The sequence below is a fragment of the Salvelinus sp. IW2-2015 genome, linkage group LG5, assembly GCF_002910315.2.
Source record: "Salvelinus sp. IW2-2015 linkage group LG5, ASM291031v2, whole genome shotgun sequence".
NCBI lineage: Eukaryota > Metazoa > Chordata > Actinopteri > Salmoniformes > Salmonidae > Salvelinus > Salvelinus sp. IW2-2015.
Genome location: NC_036844.1, coordinates 12,823,189 through 12,839,541, shown reverse-complemented (window position 1 = coordinate 12,839,541; position 16,353 = coordinate 12,823,189). Strand labels below are relative to the sequence as shown.

Sequence of the window (16,353 nt, the reverse complement as noted above, 5' to 3'; positions counted from 1 at the left end):
ATAAGTGCCGATACGATATGTATTGTGATTCTCAAGATTCTATATGTATTGCGATTTGATACTGTGATTTTATTGCAATTCGATGTTCCAAACATATTGCTCACCATGTCTGCTGCAGAGGAACAAGAGAGCCATGAGAGAACGAGTTTTGAACATTCATGGGGGGAAAAAAGTGCTGAAAACAAATTCTCTATTTAAAAAGATGGAGAACAAGCTATAAGGCAAAAATACTGGAGTTTTGATGCGGGTACAGCAAACAAGCGCAAAAATAGTATTGCGATACTGTCAACTATACGATATGATATACTGTCAGAAATAATATCTCGACATGTAACTGTATCAATGTTTTCCCCCATCACTATTATAAAGATAACATTTAAATTGTGTGCGCATCATCCGCTTTCCCTGGATAGTTTTATTTTTATTTGGGCTAGTAGCTTTCAGTGTGCCACTGGCAAATTTACCTGAATGTCAAGGGCATGCTAATTTAAAAGATTGCTATTCATTATTAGCCTGGTTCTGTATGGAATGCAGATACATTATCGGACACAGGTCAGGTCACTGTCACCGCACAGCTGTGAAGAGTTGGTGCGACCAAATCATGCGCTGCTGCAATCAACTCTGGAAGTTGGTCGCACCAGTGGAAAAAGTTAGTCTAGAGCCTTGTCTTTTGAGGCACAATTATTCTGTGATTTACATATGGCCTTTGAGAGTGTGAATTGCGTGCTCTTTGAATTGTTTCATTATTAACTGTGTGACTCAGTGCTTTTTTGTCTTGAGGGACTCAAACTGGGTCAGCCAAGAAAGTGAAGTCATGTTTTGGGAGTGGATAAATGGACACTCAGACAGGGGGGTGTGTGTGCGTGCAAGCATGCAAGTGAGTGTGCAAGTCATCTCTTTTATTTATTTGTTATTTAATTGACAATGACAAATAATGCACCTCCTTTTAAGTGGCAAGTATACAGCAGCTATGTTAGCTAATTAAAACAAAGGTCATCCATTATCCCAGGACAGGCTAGTCAGACAGTCAGCACTGTCTGATGAATATCAATATATGACCAGATTTTTAACATCCATTTAACTTTTTAAACATGTTTTCGTCAGGTTTTATGTCATGCTGTTTAACAACGATTCTGTGTCATTGTGTAAACATTTTATTTATTTTGTCCTAATGATCTTTTTCTTATTTTTATTTTTAGAAGGAGCTGAGTCTTCCAAGAAGAGGAAGTTTGTGAGTAAATCTGTGTCTTATATTAAACAACCACATGTGTAAACAATTGGCATTTTGTGCCTCCACAGATGCATATTGCATGATGTGTTTGTGTAGCTCTTGCAGGCTACTTACTGTAGTTGTGTTATACATAGAGCTAAACAAAGGAGTTGTGTACTTTCAACAATGGCTGACGGATCAAGGAGTGCATGTCGCCATCTTTTGAGTCCATAGTTCCATTTTTCGTTCTCATGCTCATATTTGCTGATACTCAAGAAATTAAAAGATATCAGCCAAGAAGCTGTAAATTCATTTGAAAATAGTCTCAATTAGAAGCAAACCATTTCGTTTTGAATTTAAATAGCTGCCTAAGCTAACGTCATTAGGCACTTGAGAAGAAATGTACATTTTAAGGGTCAATGTTTGTAACCTAACAAACCAGTGCAAAATTGGTATCGGTACTAGTGTCTAATATCTATACTGCCCTCCATTGCCCCTAGTGAATTGATACAAATAAAATAAGACACATGCTTATCACTGACTGCCAGGAAACTTAATTGTTGAAGAAATCATCTGAGGAAACGTGAAGAAAATCATGTACAGAATGTGAAATCTCCTGTGTAAAAGACTGACGTTATCTCCACTAGGTTAATAGATACTATGCTATAGGATTTATAGACACTATAGGTTTATAGATACTATACTATAGGATTTATAGACACTATAGGATTTGATAGGACACTATAGGTTTTATAGATACTATAGGATTTATATGATACTATACTATGGATTTATAGACACTATAGGTTTATGAACTATGATTTATAGACACTAGGTTTATAGATACTATAGGATTATAGATACTATACTATAGGATTTATAGACACTAGGTTTATGAATACTATAGGATTTATAGACACTATAGGTTTATAGATACTATACTATAGGATTTATAGATACTATGGTTTATAGATACTATAGGATTTATAGAACACTAGGTTTTATGATACTATAGGATTTATAGACCTATAGGTCTATAGATACTATAGGATTTATAGACACTATAGGTTTATAGATACTATAGGATTTATAGACACTAGGTTTATAGATACTATACTATAGGATTTTAGACACTATAGGTTTATAGATACTATAGGATTTTATAAGAACACTATAGGATTTATAGACACTATAGGATTGTATAGACTTATAGATTTATAGACACTATAGGATTTATAAGACACTATAGGATTTATAAGACACTATAGGATTTATAGATACTATGCTATAGGATTTATAGACACTAGGTTTATAGACCACTATAGGATTTATAGACACTGTGTTTTAGATCTATACTATAGGATTTATAGACACCTATAGGTTTTCAGATACTATACTATAGGATTTATAGACACTATAGGTTTATTGATACTATACTATAGGATTTATAGACACTATAGGGTTATGATCCCTAGGGTTTATGGTGTCTGTTGTGGGAATGCATGTGCCTTGGATGGCAACATGTTTAATGAACTACTGAAAAGATGTCCTTATGCTTGAGTGGCAGGTTGCCAGCCTTAAACACTGCTGTTTACCACCTGGTATATGGAGTAGGATGAACCTGCCCCTTAGAGGCTGACCTTCAGATCAGTTTTGTGTTTCCTCCCCTCAAATGTAAGGAGTTACGCAGTATAAGCTCATCCTAGATCTGTGCCTGAGGGCAACTTGTACCTGGAACTGCGCCTGAAAGGGATCCAGATTGGATTAAGCCAGTTCCACGTCTGTCTGCAGGCTAGGTGCAAAGTAACAGCAGGAGCACCTCGGATTAAGTAGGTGATGGCGTCAACTGTATTTGCACCACCAACAGTACCTTTTTAAGGGCAGCGCTCCCGCCCCGCCACGCACCGCTCTGATTCAGAGGTGTTGGGTTAAATGCGGAAGACACATTTCAGCTGTTGAAGGCATTCAGTTGTACAACTGACTAGGTATCCCCCTTTCCCTTATCTGTTTATGAATGCAGGAAGATCCTCAATATAAAGTGTGATTTGAAAACACAAAAGGAATCACCCAGCTATTTGTTTCATGTGAGAGTGTCATGGTCCGACATGTTTGGTCCTCTTCAGCTTTGGGCATCAATCTCCTGTGTATTTCATGTCTATTCTGATGGGTCTGTGTGGCATGCTTTATTAAGGGGGAAGGATTTGACACCATGCTGCTCTACCTGCCAGTGCAGCAGAAGGGAGCCACAAAGAGATCACCCACTAATACAGCATTTCCCAAACTAGGGGTCGTGACCCCATATGGGGTTGCCTGATTTGAAAATGGGGTTGCGAGAGAAACTATGAAAAAAAATACAAATAAAAATTGTGCTTGGTTCATAGAACCGGGTTACGTCAGTAACCTCCAGTAGCCACTAGATGAGGATGTAAAAACAGAGCCGTGTGTTTTCTTCCGACAAATGTGGCTCTATCTTTTTGAACGTTTTAAGTTACAAAATATTATGACCCCATCACTCAAAGTTAAGGCTTTCAGGAACACATATTTGTCTTCTGTTTCCCTCTACAATGCCCAAAAGTCTCATTGGAACCGAGTGGACAAGACCAGGCACTGAATCAGACAGGGGGTGGAAGAACATCGTCAAAAGTAAACATTGGCCGTTGATTAAATAACTTTTTTTTACGGGGGGGGTTGCACATTTAAAAAGATATCTACAGTAAACAGGTTTGCGGGCCAAAAAAGTTTAGGAACCCCGACACTAATAGATGGGTGCATGGCTGGGGACCACCTTCGAAGGCGAACGTGGTGTCTTTGGAGTTTCCCACTAGATGCACAGCCACAATTTTTTTGTTGGAAAAATGTTCTTTTTTTGTCATCGTTTAAGGTTAGGGTTAGGCATAAGGTTAGCAGTGTGGTTAGGGTTAGGCTCAAAATCAGATTTTTAATTAGAGAAATTGTAGAAAAAGTTGGCATCAATGGTGATGGCATCGTGACATCATTGGTTTTTTTCCTGAATGTTGTTTTGAAGAATATGTCAGTGTTGACCTAATTTATGGAACAGATAACATTTGTTGGGTAATAAAATGTAGGTACTGAACAAGATGTTCTTGTTGACATTCCCAAACAAAGCTAGGACTAAATCTACAGCTTTTACAATGAAAAGGGAACAAGGGCAGTTCAAGACCATTTGTTGTATGTACACTCAAAATAGATCAGAGGTTTGATTTCCAGTCATCTACGTTTAGTGTTTATTGTCTTCTATTTATAGGGCGACCTTAATGACTTACAGGCTTGTGCGTGGTACAATGAAATAACTAGAAATAGATCACACGTAAGTGTTGGAACCACTCGGCACATCTCAATGATCCTAATGCATATGCTGTGCAATTGGAGCGCTAGCCAAGCTCACAACGCTTACTTGCTGTGGTGGTTTAGATTTCTAGGGTTGAATCCTAACAGGGACATTAATGTCTCACCTTTTATTTGTGATGTGCTTGGATTTCAAGTTGAGGTTAAGCCCACAGAGAGTAGTGAGCTGTATAGTTTTATGGCCATTGGCCCTGGTTTGCTTCTGGGTCTAGAGTTTTGGGAAAACACTTCAACAGTGTCATTTGACAACTGGCTACTTCACAATCGCTTAGGTCAACTAAAGCCCCTTCTAGCCTCCTTTCCCATTCTTTGTGTTCATAGGCAGCAATTTCCTGTGTTTGTTCTGTACCGCAAATACAGGCCAGCTGCACTTATTTGTAAAAGGTACAATGGAGAGAAAGTAGGGTACAGCAACACAGAAAATCTGAGGGGTGAGATCATTTTCACTGTACTCTTTCTGAGTTGGTTGCACATGAGATTATAATTGGAATAATGCCTTATTGATGCATATCTCCAGCATTGTCAAATAATATTTCAATAAGTCTCGTTGGGCAGCGTGTTGGTGATGTATGACATGTCCGATATGACAAATCCACCATATATATGATTAATGTCTGTCTCCAGTTGTCGGTTGTGTTGACGGTGTATCTGTGGGGGCCAGAACACAGCTGAGAATGAACACCCAACAAATAGTTAATCAACTCCGCAGGACAGTCAGATGACGTTTTGACAATAGCAAAGACTAATAATGTTCATTAGAGTTTGACTAAAGAAAGAAATCTTAGTCAGATTGGGTATTCAAGGTTTCTCAAAAAAACAAGGTTTCTTAACAATGTGCTTGGATATGTCCAAGGGTGCTTATATATACACCTTACAGTGGGTGAGATGTACACTAATAGCACAAATTTCATTGTAAAGAGGTATCCTTGAGCATGGAAGAGATTTGGTTTTTACTGTAATAGAGCCAGATATTGTTCCTATGATCTAAATTCCAGGATGGAATATTGCTTTCATTTCCTTTTACTCATGTTTTAAGACAAGTTTTAATGTATTATGTCATTTTTTCCCCCCCCCCCCCTTTCATTGTGAACCCTTTAGTTTTCCACATGAATCGACTGTCATCCACACTGTCGATTACTTTCAAAAGAAGCATGATCTAAACTCTGAATGAACCAGATTGTTCTGTTGAGTGAGTGTTGCCGGCTGCCCTTGTGGAGTCACAATGCCTCCTTATGAATGATTAGAGAACAGAGCTGCTGGTGGTGGTACACTATATACAGTACTAGTCAACAGTTTGGACACACCTACTCATTCCAGGGTTTTTCTTTATTTTTACTATTTTCAAACATTGTACAACTGTGAAATAACACATATGGAATCATGTAGTAACCAAAAAAGTTTAAAACAAACCCAAATATATTTTATATTTGAGTTTCTTCAAAGTAGCCACCCTTTGCCTTGATGACAGCTTTGCACACTCTTGGCATTCTCTGTTCCAGCTTCAATTAACAGGTGTCCCTTGTTAATTTGTGGAATTTCGTTTTTGTGGAAATGCATATCAACCAATCAGTTGTGTTGTGACAAGGTAGGGGTGGTATACAGAAGACAGCCCTATTTGGTACTAGACCAAGTCCATATAATGGCAAGAATAGCTCAAATAAGCACAGGGAAACGACAGTCCATTACTTTAACTTATCTAGGATAGGGGGCAGCATTCAGAATTTTGGATGCTACTCATGCCCAGAACTGCCTGCTACTCATGCCCAGAAACTAAGATATGCATAGTAAATTAGTAAATTTGGATAGAAAACACTCTGAAGTTTCTAAAACTGTTTGAATCATGTCTGTGACTATAACATCACTTATTTGGCAGGCGAAACCCCGAGGACAAACCATTCCGAATTTTTTTTCTGAGGTCACTCTCTTTTCAATGTGTTTTCATTGGAAATCCAGATTTCTAAAGGACCTTCTTGCAGTTCCTAGCGCTTCCACTGGATTTCAACAGTCTTTAGAAATTGGTTGAGGTTTTTCATTTGAACAATGAAGAAGTAACACTGTTCAGAATGAGGCTCGAGGGAATTTTACTCTTTGTTAGAGGCGCGTTACACAGAGGTTCGCTACACGTTGTTTTCCTCCGGTATTGAACAAAGATCATCCCGTCTTCAATTTTATCGATTATTTACGTTAAAAAATACATAAAGTTGTATTACAAAAGTAGTGTGAAATGTTTGGACAAAGCTTACAGGTAACTTTTGAGATATTTTGTAGTCATGTTGGAACCGGTGTTTTTCTGGATCAAACGCGCCAAATAAATGGACATATATCGACGGAATTAATCGAACAAAAGGACCATTTGTGATGTTTATGGGACATATCGGAGTGCCAACAGAAGAAGCTCATCAAAGGTAAGGCATGAATTATATCTTTATTTCTGCGTTTTGTGTCGCGCCTGGAGGGTTGAAATATGATGGTCTGTGTTTGTTTGCTTGGGTGCTATSCTCAGATAATAGCATRGTTTGCTTTRGCRGTAAAMCATTTTTGAAATCTGACACGTTGGCTGGATTCACAACAAGTGTAGCTTTAATTTGGTATATTGAATGTGTGATTTCATCAAAGTTTAATTTTTATAGTAATTTATTTGAATTTGGCGCTCTGCATTTTCACGGGCTGTTGGCCAGTTGGGACGCTAGCATCCCACAAATCGCAGGGAGGTTAAGACATGAAGGTCAGTCAATCTGGAAAAGTTCAACAACTTTGAAAGTTTCTTCAAGTGCAGTCGCAAAAACTCTCAAGCGCTATGATGAAACTGGCTCTCACGAGGACCGCCATAGGAAAGGAAGACCCAGAGCTACCTCTGCTACAGAGGATAAGTTCATTAGAGTTAACTGCACCTCAGATTGCAGCCCAAATAAATGCTTCAGAGTTAAAGTAACAGACACATCTCAACATCAACTGTTCAGAGGAGACTGTGATTCAGGCCTTCATGGGCGAATTGCGGCAAAGAAACCACTACTAAATGACACCAATAAGAAGAAGAGACTTGCTTGGGCCAAGAAACACGAGCAATGGTCATGACAATGGTGGAAATCTGTCCATTGGTCTGATGAGAGATTTTTGAGATGCAGAGTAGGTGAACGCATGTGTGGTTCTCACCGTGAAGCATGGCGGAGGAGGTGTGGGGGTGCTTTGGTGGTGACACTGTCAGTGATTTATTTTGAATTCAAGACACACTTAACCAGCATGGCTACCACAGCATTCTTTAGCGATACGGCATCCCATCTGGTTTGCGCTTAGTGGGACTATCATTTGTTTTTCAACAGGACAATGATCCAAAACACACCTCCAGGGTGTGTAAGGGCTATTTGACCAAGAAGGAGAGTGGTGGAGTGCTGCATCAGATGACCAAATTGAGATGGTTTGGAATGAGTTGGACCGCAGAGTGAAGGAAAAGCAGCCAACAAGGGAGTAGCATATGTGGGAATTCCTTCAAGACTGTTTGAAAAGCATTCCAGGTGAAGCTGGTATAGAGAATGCTAAGAGTGTTCAAACTGTCATCAAGGCAAATGGTGGCTACTTTGAAGAATCTCAAATATAAAATATATTTTGATTTGTTTAACACTTTTTTTGGTTACTACATGACTCCATATATGTTATTTCATAGTTTTGATGTCTTCACTATTATTATACTATGTAGAAAATAGTAAAAATAAAGAAAAACACTTGAATGCACACAGCCATGCAATCTCCATAGACAAACAATGTCAGTAAAATGGCCTTACTGAAGAGCTCGTACTTTCACCGTGGCACCGTCATAGGATGCCACCTTTCAAACAAGTCAGTTCGTCAAATTTCTGCCTTGCTAGAGCTGCCCCGGTCAACTGCTCCGGTCAACTGTAAGTGCTGTTGTTGTGAAGTGGAAACGTCTGAGAGCAATAATGGCTCAGCCGCGAAGTGGTAGACCACACAAGCTCACAGAAGTGGACCGCCAAGCGTCATCTGTCTTCGGTTGCAACACTCACGACTGAGTTCCAAACTGCCTCTGGAAGCAACGCCAGCACAAGAACTGTTCGTCGGGAGTTTCGTGAAATGGGTTTCCATGGCCGAGCAGCCGTACACTCACCATGCACAATGCCAAGCATTGGCTGAAGTGATGAAAAGCTTGCCACGATTGGACTCTGGAGCATTGGAAACGCGTTCTCTGATGAATCACGCTTCACCATCTGGCAGTCCGACGAACGAAAATGGGTTTGGCGGATGCCAGGAGAACGCTACCTGCCCGAATGCGTAGTGCTAACTAAAGTTTGGCAGAGGAGGAATAAAGGTCTGGGGCTGTTTTTCATGGTTCGGGCTGGGCCCCTTAGTTTCAGTGAAGGGAAATCTTAACGCTACAGCATTGACATTCTAGATGATTCTGTGCTTCCAACTTTGTGGCAACAGTTTGGGGAAGGCTCTTTCCTGTTTCAGCATGACAATGCCCTGAGCACAAAACGAGGTCCATACAGAAATGGTTGTCGAGATTGGTGGGGATGAACTTGACAGGCCTGCACAGAGCCCTGACCTCAACCCCCGCTAACACCCCCACTAATGCTCTTGTGGCTGAATGGAAGCAAGTCCCCGCAGCAATGCTCCAACATCTAGGGGAAAGCCTTACCAGAAGAGTGGAGGCTGTTATAGCAGAAAAGGGGAGACCAACTCCATATTTATGTCCATGATTTTGGAATGAGATGTTCGACTTGCAGGTGTCCACTTACTTTTGGTCATATAGTGTATGAGGCCTGCATTGCCCGTGTTCTGCAGAAGTAGAGGTACATAACTGGTTCCTCTTATCACACCCCAGTTGAACTACTGCCTGTCCGCCTGCCTGTGCTACCGGTTGAGCTGAAGCTGATGCAATGCTCTCTGTCATCTGCAGTAGTGCTTAGTTCCTAGAATAAACCATTGATAGGTTTGCTGAAGGGCGGCATTAGTGCATTTTCTGTCTGGTGCGCTGTGCACTCTGTGATAGGCTGTTTGGTAGGCTGTTAGTCCTGGAAACAGTGGACTGTACTGTTGGCTGGCGCTTTCTCTCCGTCTTTCTCATCATTCTATAAAAATGTGCTTCCAGAGAAAGGTTTGAGACTACAGACATCTTGACGGCACAGCTTCTAGCCAATAATCACAATATGAAGTGTGTTTTGATGTGACTGATATTCTCTCCCTGGGGGTTTTCTGAATGATCCTCCAGTATATCATCATCATGACAGACTATCAATAATGTAGTTATTGATTCAGTATATGTTACATACAGTACATCATGATTCTTTCACAATACATATTGTACGTAGCGTATGATACACGTCAGGGTGTGTGTTATCGGTGAATAAGCACTTGCCCCAGGGGTGTACTAAAGCACTACAGGGGTGGAGGGAGGTAGGGGGATCTTCCCGCTTATTACCTCTCTGAGGTATGCACTTGGACTCCCTGAAAATGACTGCTTCTCATCCATTGCTTTATTCTGAATATCTATTGGAAATAAACAGTTTGAAATAACTTACGTAGGGTGCACATTTTCTAGTATGACATCACTCTGAGTGCATTGAATGCGGTGGTTTTGAATGGAGGAGATATGGAAATGAATGCAGCCCTGCAGTGACATTGTGTGCTGAGAGGGCACCCTGTGGTGTCAGGACCAGTCATGATGACGTGATGGAAAGGATAGACCGCATAGAGGATGAGAAGAGGGATAGACAGCATATAGGATGAATATATTCTGAGTTCTGCTGTTGCTGTAGTGAATCACCAGTCAGTGGAGGAGGGGACGCGAATGAGCGAGCCCGAGTGTGTGTGTTTGCCAAGTGGAGGGGGGAGTGTGTGTGTGAGGGGAGGGGGAAAGGGGGTATTGTCCTGCCTCCGTACCCTCCTTTCCTCTCTCCCACCTCAGGCTGGCGATCTCCTCTGACAGCCTCAAGGTGGAATGTGGTGGAAGGACCTGAAACAAGCTGCGGTGTTGTCGTTGCCCCCTTTTCTTCCCCCCCCCCCCCCCCCCCCTTTTTTGTCGGAGGAGAGAGTTAGGCTCGCCCCATTCCTCTATGGTGGTGGCTGGCTCTGGCTCTTTGTCGGCTCAGTGTAGGGTAGAGGATAAGGGGGGGTGGCTATGTGGCTGAGGCTGAGCGGTGTGAATATAGCATGTGCACCATAGAGCACGCGAGCACAGTTCAGCCATGAAAGCCCAGCGGGAGAGGCTGAGGATTCCAGGACTGACATTGGAGTGAGTATTTTCCTTCTTTCTTTTCTGCTCTACACTGCAGCAGACAGCTTCATTGGTCCCTGCTGCTGCACCTCTTGTTGTTTTTTCTCTGTAGCTACAACAAGCGTTGAGCATTATGCAGCATTGCCACATACAGCAGCAGCACTGTAGCAGTGTACACGGTAGGATGTCACGTAAAATCCTCTGTAGTGATAGTGACGGGGACAGTGTGTGTGTTGCTGTGTGTGTCAAGCAGAGGACTGCCACACAACCTCTGTTTGGTTGTGATGAAACCCACTGACACACACAGACACACCCACACACATGTACACACAATACAGTGATGATTAAATGGCAGGCTTTTGTGACGCATGATCAATAAGTTGATGGGCAGTGGAGTGGCCTTATACCCAAGGCCTTGTTTTTATGTTGGATAACAGATCCTGCCTGCTACCAGTGACAGTAATCTGCTGGGCCAGAGACCCAAACAACAAGCACTCCGTTATGGCCCTGTTGTGTTCCTGTTGCACATCACACAGATTAGTTCTTTGTGTAATGACTTGCGAAGGCAGTCGATTGGGTTCTCTCGGGTCACCAAGGCACATGTTTGTTTGCGTCCTCCGAGACTTTTGCTAGCGCAAGTTTAGGTATTGCTAAGTCGGCATTTACGTAGCCTACGCATCTAATTTAGATCCAGTTCAGTGTCGTTACTGACAGGAAGGTCAATTCTGTAGCTCTATGGAACAATACTAGTGTTTAATCGTGGACTACTGATACTGTTGAGATGCACTGTGCTGTAATTTGCTAATACATTTTGATTGTGTCTACTATGTGCCATGATAGCAGGAAAAAGTATGACTGTTTTTTCTACTTGAATTACACAAAGTTAACAGGCAGTGGTTTGGAGGGCTGAAAGACATCCTTCACATCTAAAGTAAACATCTTTAAGAAGTGAGCTTTCTTTCCTTGCCAGTGAAGTTACTATAGAGAGGTTTCTTCTGCTTTCTCATAGCCTTGGGTAATCCTTCAGATTTCAAGTAGGATTTGGTTGCACTGTGCGCCTGTTTCAGGTTTCACTCTCCACCTCCTGTGTGTGTGTGTTTGTGTGTGTGTGCATAGTATGGATGCTTTTTATGATAATCGCTTAAGCCTAGCAAGCCTCAAGGACCAAACAAAGTCTCTAATCCTCAAAGATGCTAAACCTGTGTTGCGTGAACAGACAAGTGCCTTGGTAACCTATTTCCAAAACACAATTTAGTTTCATTTCAAAGCTGTGCTGCTGCTGCTGCTCTGTGGTTAATGTATGTCAGCTATCTAGCAGAACAGGGTATGTGACTGCATACATCAGCCCAAATCACTTCACAGGGCTTCTAAGTGAAAGTAGCCATTGTCCGTCCTGTGCAAACGTAGCGTGCTAAAGGAATCACTATTTACAAAACTTACTTTTAACTTCCAGCCTCACTCCCCGAAGCTTGAGCCCGACACCCACAAGTCCTTGCAGCCCTCTCAGCCCGTTGCACGCATTTCATTTTTGGAGGTAAGCGCCACGAGCTTCTTTGACCATCATGTTAATTTTGTATTTGTGGGTTGAGGAAAATCCATGCTGGACTGTGAAAGGTTGAGTCGATATTCCATGCGATCATTAGTTTGTCATAACAGAAAGGTGTTTTTTTCTAACTGAAATCGGTTTCCTTTGGTGCAGCTTTGATGGAAGAGGATAGAGTGCTTATATAATGTTCTTAGTGTCACCTCCTTCCCCTTACTCCTTTTCTATAGTCTGGTTTTGAGGCTTCTCTTTCAAGTGCAAAGAAGGACTTGTGGCGTTTTGCGATTCTTCAAAGTGGGGAATGGTCAGAATCCCCATGCCTGATTTGATTTATTAGAAAATGCACTTGAAAGAAAGGGGTCATACAGTGATTTTAGGTCACAATGTTGCATACCTTTTTTCCATTACTGTTGTTTGCTCTATACCTCTTGTTTTAGCTGTCAACCATATGACCTTGACCTTCCAACCATCCAAGTAAGTTAAGTCCTTTCAACCTTGGAGCCAACTGAAACCTTAGATCAACACTCCCCCACCCTTTCCCCAAAATTAGGTGCGCTACGGCCAAGTTGGCCAATAGCAAAATAAATTTAATGGAACATACTGTATCTGGTCAAATGGGCCTTTGCGTCTTGCTACTGTGGTTGATGCATGTCAAGACTTCAAATGGAGTCTGTATCATCTGGAGGAGTGACAGAGGGGGCGGGGTGGTATGGCTGTCTCCCCGAGAGTTTCCTTCACTTCTCTCTCTCCCTAAATCCTCTCCTCTCTGCGTAGCACACTAATGATGTCGGAGATAGCAGGTCACACGGTCCTCTTCACTGTCTCTTGATGTGTCGCATGGCGAGCCGCCGTGAATCAGCCTTTTGTTCCTGGAGTAGGTTCATCTGGTTTCGCATATTCAACTGGGTCATTGAGCCCGAACCCTACTTTTGTTGTATTAGCCATTTTGGCTCGTAAATGTTTACATGACCCCTAATTTTCTCCCCTCCTACACCAGGTTCTTTGGTTGTAATGAGAAGGACAGAACAAAAGGAAATGGAGTTCATCCTTTCTGGAAAACATGCTGTTTTTCTTGTGTGATTGATCGGCTACAGATGACTTGAATTAGTTAAGTTCAAGAGAACACGGTAGAGGCAGTATCCATTCTAAATCCCGGAAATTATTCATATTTATATATTTATTCACGTGTGTGCATTAGTTTCATGCTCATGTTTTATTGATAACAACCTTTGTAGTATAAATGCTGTCGCGGTTACTGTTTTGTGATGTTTGGAGCGGACTCATGTCGTCATTAATATTTTATGGACATTAATATTCTTTATATAGTATGCTATACTTTTTTATAAATCCATTGGCGATGCATGTGTTGACGCCAGACACATTTTCAACTGAATATACAAACAGTATGAAAGACAGAATTGTCTATCAATAAGTAGCAGAATGCCCCCTCGTGTCACCTCTGACCATATATTGTGCTGCTAGCTACACTCTTACAGTTCCATTGAGAAGAGCAGTAGCTTAACATTCAAGTTATTCACTTCCACAAAGATTGCAACATTTATGTGGTACAGTAGTAGCATACTGTTCATAGTTGAAACTAGAAAATATCTTAATTGAGAATTTTGTAGGAAAGTTTTTTCCAGTTTGACTTTGTACATTTATTCTACAATATTGCCTTGTTAGAATTTTTTACTTGCTACAACAAGTTTTCAACAGTTTTGGTAGTCAGGTCATGTCTACCCGTTAAGAAACAAAAGGTAAATCACAGTTGATATAGTAGCTTGCTAATGCTAACCAGTCAATGAGAAAAGGATATAATTACTGGCTAGGCTAACCAGCAAGGGCAGGCTGGGTATACATCAGCTAATCCAGCTTCAGAATAAAGCCTTTGAAGTGAAGTATCTGGTGTCAGTCAGAATTCCCCCATGTGTAATATCAGCCATCAGGACAATAATGTTTCACAGTGATTCCAGAGAACATGGTGAACTTTAATCAGGATTAATGAATTAGGGGAGATTACTTGACTCGGCTAATTGCTGTGCTGCACAGAATGTATAATTTCCCACCAAATATTTGAAACCCATTGCTGTAAATTATGGGCAAGAGAATTACCACATCAGACCAGAACACTTCTCTTCTTATTAGTCCTTCCTTTTAGTCTAATGTACTGACACCATGTTTCTATTATGTGCATATTCAAATATATTTAATTGAGTCAGTTTTGTAGTAAACTGTAGTTTGAGGTCAACACCAATCAGAATGTAGCAGCTTTCCTATATAGTTTATTTATCAATAAAATATATTTATTCACATTTTAATAACATTGTGTATATTATATTGTATAACCAACAGAATATCTGTTGATGTCTGACGGACTGCAGAAACATCAATGTTTTAAAAATCTATAAACCACCAGTTTTAAAGTGCACCTCTACAGACATCATTTAAATGCGCTTCCAATAAAGTTTAACCTCAAATTGATCTTCTGACTAGTCTGCACATCTCTATCTAATAACTGAACCAGTTTACCATTAACGGTGGTTGTGCCTTTGAAATCACCCTCTTTTATCTGGAGCACAGAAGCAGAGCAGGGCCATAATTAGTGCTGGGCTGGGCCTGTCACATCACTCTACCGGGACACAGAGCTCTGAGGGGGGCTGGGAGGCCTGCATGATTACCTGACGTCAGCATCACTGCTTCACATTTTAGAAAGGTGTTCTATCACAGGTCCTGACGAGGGACCCTGGGGTTTTACAGAGCATGTGACCTTGTTATCAGCAATGCTTATGACTATTGGCTAGAGCTCTCTGAAAGCACATGGTCTGACCAGAGCGCAGAGTTTTTCTTGGTCAGGTAATTTGATTGAACCTGATTGTATGATTGAAAGATGATCTTTTTGTGTTCATTGCAGGGACTTCCTACAGTGTCTATAGCTAGGCTATCTATAGATAGGGCCAGGTGTACTTCCTGGCCAGGTCACGTGGTTCCAGGAAAAACTGTCTGGATGTTGGACTTTGGCCACTGTTTGGAGCACTGCATCAGTTGTCAATCAATGCCTGTGTCCTGTGATTGGATCCCATTCTGTGTCCCTGACTGGGTGTCAATGGGTGTCACTATTTCCCCTCAGGGAGTGTTCTGTATCTCCCAAGGCTCTTCAGGTGGAGCATACACAGTGTAACATGAACCTGGCTGAGATCACTGTTGACTCCCGTCATGCCATGCTATCTGCTGTGGAGTGTGTGGCTGCATGCCTCTCCTCCTACCCAACTGCCTGCCTGCCTAGCCCCCCTTCTCACAAACAAACGTGCAAGCTGATCTCAGCCAACTGCCAAGACTGTGTGTATGTGTGCGAGTCTGTGTGAGTGCTTGCGCGTTTGTGTGTGCGCCCGTGTCTGTGTGTATGTGTGTGTGCATGTGTGTCTTATCTGACTCATTTGTTTATCTCTAGTCCCCTGTATTTGGCCTGTTATCTTCCTTTAAGATAGTCCAGTGGGCATGAGATAATGGGATCAAAGGGTGGCAGGAGTTAAGATGAGATTGTCTGTCATGAAGTGAGTCAGCCTCCGTCTCACTGCCTGCTTAAGAACAAACTGTAGGAAGGAGGAACTATGGAAGAGAGGGGGAAAGCCTGGCTGCCTTAATAGAGGACACCCGTGGAAAAGCACAACATTTCCATTTCAAACAGGACCTGCTTAAGATCGGCCAGCCCATGAGGCATTTTGGAGGGGAGCCAGATTGCGAAAGCTGTGAATGTACCGCAATGTCTGCTGGTGATGCAGCACTGCTCTGACTCACCCCCCCCCCCCCTCCCCACTCGGACGCGGAGTGGTAGATGCCGCTTGTTACATGATACGGAGCATGTTGAGCTGGTAGAGAGAGAGAGAGAGCAGGGTGAGTGTATGGGATCTGATCTGGAAACAAACGCACAGAGAAAGGAAAAGCAAAAGTCCGTTTTTATAAGGTGTTATATCCCGGTCGTAGAGGCTTATAAGCTGAACTTAATCA

At 41.8% G+C, this 16,353-nt stretch overlaps 1 protein-coding gene across 1 annotated transcript in view; it reads left to right on the top strand.

The window, feature by feature from the left end:
• LOC111963935 (microtubule-associated serine/threonine-protein kinase 3-like) overlaps window positions 1-16,353 on the top strand; it is a 181,591-nt gene that overhangs the window by 94,594 nt on the left and 70,644 nt on the right. Inside the window, 2 exon segments of the mRNA XM_023987530.2 lie at window positions 1,200-1,231; window positions 12,259-12,339. Coding sequence (XP_023843298.1) covers window positions 1,200-1,231; window positions 12,259-12,339 — 113 coding nt within the window.